At 36.8% G+C, this 4,677-nt stretch overlaps 1 protein-coding gene across 1 annotated transcript; it reads right to left on the bottom strand.

The window, feature by feature from the left end:
- On the bottom strand, positions 1,591-2,425 carry LOC109850668 (pathogenesis-related protein 1-like). Its single transcript, XM_020420725.1, has 2 exons — positions 2,239-2,425; positions 1,591-1,880 (listed from the first exon to the last, which is right to left on the bottom strand). Exons 1-2 carry the CDS (start codon positions 2,423-2,425, stop codon positions 1,591-1,593), a joined length of 477 nt encoding a protein of 158 aa, XP_020276314.1.

The following is a 4,677-nucleotide window of genomic DNA, read 5'->3' as shown; positions in this document are numbered from 1 at the left end:
GGGGTGCAGTCTTGTAAGCTGCTGAATCGGGCTTGGTTTTTTCATTCAGGAGAATTCTTTGTATAGTGAGAAAACCACTTCATAAGAAGGAAGATTAGACATATGATTGCCACTATAAAATCTCATGTCTTTTTTGGTTAGTTGTTCTTAGTGATTATTTTATTTCTTTATATTGTTTGTCACTTTTATTTTATATATTCTGCTGCATAATTTGTGCTTCTGATGAGTAACAATAACAATCTTATTTAACCCCCTCTAGGCTGACATCTCAGTCCTCTTTGAACTCCATTATGATTTTCTATTTAAACAAAGTATTTTAAATCTCAGAGGTAGTACCTTTGTTGATGTCAATTATTAAACAAGGGCTTTATGTTGGAGTTATGAGAGTGTTTAGGGTCCTCAAACTTCTTCAGATGATTGGTTCCAGGGCCCGTTGTTCATCCCTGCACATGAAAAACTTGTGAGATGGCGAAGTTGGGTTCTCTGGTTGTTCTTCCAACGATCAAGTTAGTATTTTTATCTTGAGGGGAAAATTAAGGACAAAGTGTGTAAGTAATCATTAAGTTGATAAAACGTAGAAGAAGTTACCTCATGCAGTGTAGCGCTCTTTTATACAAGATTAGAGGGGTATGAAGGTAACTATGGTCGAGTCCAGGCAGGCTGCTAAGTCGGCAGGTACCTTCCTTGTGTTAGTCGTAGAAGAAAGTGAGTCATCTGGTTACTTAATAAGGGAATGACAGCAGATGCTTGGAGCTTACTGAGACTAATGAGTCATAAAGACTATGGGGGTTAGAGGAATAATGATTTTGTCAGAGCAGTTAATGTGAGAGTAGTCAGCTAGCGAGAGGTTCGAGGTAACTGTCGCCTCTCTATATGTTTGGTCTAGGACCGAGAAGCACTGTTTTTTGACTAGGCTATGCAAGTTGTCGGCCCATAAGATCAGCTGAGTGGGGTGGCCGACAAGTACCACTTTTTGACTCGGTCACGTAAGTTATCGGCCCATAGGATCAGTCGAGTGGGGTGGCCAATAAGTACCACCTTTTGACTTGGCTACACAAGTTGTTGGTCCATAGGTACGGCCGTGGAAGTAGTTTTCAATCGTCTTGGCATCAATTTGTGTAATTTAGGTAAGGAGTAAAACACGTGTCGGTTTCTCTAGGGAGATTAGTACTTGTTAATTTTCTAGCTTATAACATCTTTTTATTAATAAACTTCCTCTTTTATATTACTACGTGGATTCAAAGTTATCTTTTTTTTGGGTTAGAGAATTTTTTTTTCTTATTGGATTTTTTGGACTCCAAACTTTTGCTTCAGTGCTGCGTCAAATTAATATACACAATGGTTATAACTAGTGAAACTTTTATTATCCCTATACCGAGAAGAACCATTCATAAGATACTGAAGAGGTTCCGTCTGATGAGAAATATATATTTATCATAATTATGAAGCAAATAAGCATGGATTCAACACACCATCACAACTGACGGACTCATACAGTACTCAATATAATCATCAACAACCCTACTCCAATTGGTCTCCTTATTCAAACTGATCACAACATCAAAACAGAAACCTAAGCATATGATTAATTTAAGCGTAGGCAGTTGGGTTGGCGAGGAGGTAAGCTTCAGCTGCCTTGATGTGGTTGGTCATGCCCTCCTTTGCTTTTGCACTCTCATCGGCAATACCAGGGAGAAGCTTGTAGGTCGCGGTCACCTTGACGATGCATCCTGCATTGCCCGATGGCTCGAACTTGAAGTGGGATGTGGCTGACTCAAACTGCTTTCCCAAACCTCCGCCTTCAACAAGGGTGTTCTTGACTTCGAACTTGTCATGGTCGATGAAATCTAGGCGTTCCTTCATGTAGCTGAAAGGAAGTGCTACAACATACAAATGAAGAAAAGAAAAGAATGAGAACATGATACACACTCGGGTCTCTAGAAAGATTTTACAACATAAAATTCAGACAACATCAAAACTGTAGAGTTATAGTAAAAATTGAGTGTTATACATTTATACTCTAACATGGCATCTTTTTAAAATCTTTAAGCTCGTGTTAGGTGAACTTGAGTTGCTCTTACACCATGTTCAAAGTTTCTTCTAGTACTCTAGAACTGCAAACTAAGTTACGGCGAGGTCGAAAGTTATAAGTTTGTACTCTTAAGAAATAGCAATTACCAATACTGAAGGCATAATAATGGTACATAGATGTACATAGAAATATTGAAAAGTTCTAACCATTGTTGCTGATCTTGATCTCTCTGATGCTTCCAACAGCTCCCTCTCCTGAGACCACAGAACCACTGGCGATGAAATCCGGGACAATCTTAGGGCCGAGGTTGTGCCAGTCCAACATCGCGGCCTTAAACAGTCGCCCTGCAGGGACATTGGCTGCGACCTCGTGGCTCCAGCTTCCAGAACTCATTTCCCCCTAGTTATCTGTTGTATTAGTACTATGATTGAATATTAGTTCTCTTCGTGAGTGATGGATGTGCAAAGACTTGAGCATATGGGTTGGCCTCTTATAGAGTATTTGGAAATTGGTAGGTGTACGTGCTTCGCAAATGGCCGGGCACAGTTGTTCGATATTTCAAAGATCGACAGCGGGTTTGTCAAGATATGGCACGAACTTGCATACCACAAAATGAAAATTAATTAATTAAAGAAAGGGAAAAGGTTTGAAAATGGTATAAGAGAATGTTATCTCAAGTCCAACGAGTCTGAAGGCCTAGGGTTGGCTGCGTACGTAACTTTCACCTACCAAAGCGACACGATATTGAAGGGACAGGGTGGAAAGGAGCTTCAGAGATCTACATTTCAATATGTGACCTAGGGGCTAGGGACCTAGCGTACGTATAGATCAAAATGCTTTATTTTCAAAGTTTATTAAATCACCTTCATTGACTATGGTATACATCATTTCGGCAGCCCATCATTTCGTTGAATGCAATTTGCATTATTTTAAAAATAACTATATATATATATATATATATATATATATATATATATATCAACGATAATCAAACAAAAATAGCAATTAATTAGGAACACACAAGGTTTTATAGTGGTTCAGATAACTATTCTATGTCCATCCTTCCTTCTTGGAAGGGGCTTCCTCACTATGCAATGAATTCTCCTGAATTACAAACCCAATTCATTAGACTTATAATATCGCCTCCTGGAATTTATCTGAAACTAGTTGTCTAGCCTAACTCTCCACAATGAGTAATACCTAGCCCTATATAGTCCCTACCCTCAATAAGTCCAGCTTGAGTACATCATAAAAATAAGTTCATAGAAAAACCAATACAAACAGTTAAAGCTTAAAAAATAAAGAAATATCTTACAGCCCTTTTGTTAAATAAACCGTCCTTCGATGAATATAAGAGTAACTCGATGTAGAATGATATAGAAAATCAAGCCAAGGGAAACTCTCCTTGCTGAAAAGATATGAAGATGTTATGCACGATGAGTGAGAGTTTGTCGAGGCTCCAGGGTTCAAATTAATGAAACCCCTCACAAATCAAAACCCTAGAACTCTCCTCCTCCTCCTCTCTCTCTCTCTCCCCCTCCCTCTCTTTCTCTCTCAATAATATATATTCCCTAATAAGTTAGGAAAAAGATATCCAAAATTGGGTAGATATAGGAGATATATAAAATAATTAATGACTGAGATTAAATCTAAAAAACTGTACTTCTATCATGTTTACCATCGATAGTGCCTCTTGATCATCGATGGTGTTGAGGCCCCATCGATGGTTGGGAGGCCCATCGACGATATAAAAGTCTCTGGAGAAGAAATCATTGATGCCAGACATTGACCTTCGATGAGCTCAACCTACCATCAATGGTGGATGCTTACCATTGATGGTGAGGAGGTTGAAATTAGCTTTGAGTTGATTTCAGTATCGTTTCTCCTCGTATACTTCTTATATATGTATTTACCTCTACTATATCATCTCAAATAAATATTGGTACAAAATAAGAATTTGTTATTACTTAAACAAGAGCAATTATACACATTACATCCTAATAATCTCCCTCTTTTGATAATAACAAACTTAAATTTTAAAATATCAAAATACATGTAAATTGAGAAATATAAACAACAATAATAAGCACAAATACACACTCATACAAAAAATAAATAATATGCAAAGCTCCCCCTATATTCATACATTCATGAAAAGTGTAATCAAAGCACATGTATTGTAAACACTCCCCTTAAAACAATGCATCAAATATTTAAAAAAAAAGATCAAAACATGAAAATACTCAAACAAAAACTCACCCATGCACAAAATCATCAAAATTTACAAAATTCTCTCCCTTTTGTTATTAACAAAAGTTAGAAAACATGCCAACGGATATACTTCATACAATAGAAATTCAGATACAAATCATCCAAAAGGTGTACGTTAGAGAAAAGCATACCTGTTCACATAAAAATTTATACAAAAATAGTACAAGAGATCAAAATTTAATGATGAAATACATTAATATAAGAGAAAACACGTCAAAAAGTGCACAGAAAAGATTAAATATTTGTGTAAAGTGTGAAAAACATTTAGTGAAAAGACTTATACTAGTTCATTGGACAAATTCAGGTATATCAAAATGAATATTGAGCAATAAATAGATTTGAACTATCACTGACACTAAGGGCCAAGCTATTGC

This window comes from Asparagus officinalis, chromosome 7 (genome assembly GCF_001876935.1).
Source record: "Asparagus officinalis chromosome 7, Aspof.V1, whole genome shotgun sequence".
NCBI lineage: Eukaryota > Viridiplantae > Streptophyta > Magnoliopsida > Asparagales > Asparagaceae > Asparagus > Asparagus officinalis.
This window is presented reverse-complemented; position numbering and strand designations above follow the sequence as displayed.

Excerpts from the sequence above, each read along its gene's own strand:
- LOC109850668 (XM_020420725.1), bottom strand. The coding sequence starts at position 2,425 with ATGAGTTCTGGAAGCTGGAGCCACGAGGTCGCAGCCAATGTCCCTGCA. Across the intron at positions 1,881-2,238 it reads GATCAAGATCAGCAACAATG|CACTTCCTTTCAGCTACATG; the intron begins GTTAGAACTTTT and ends TGTATGTTGTAG.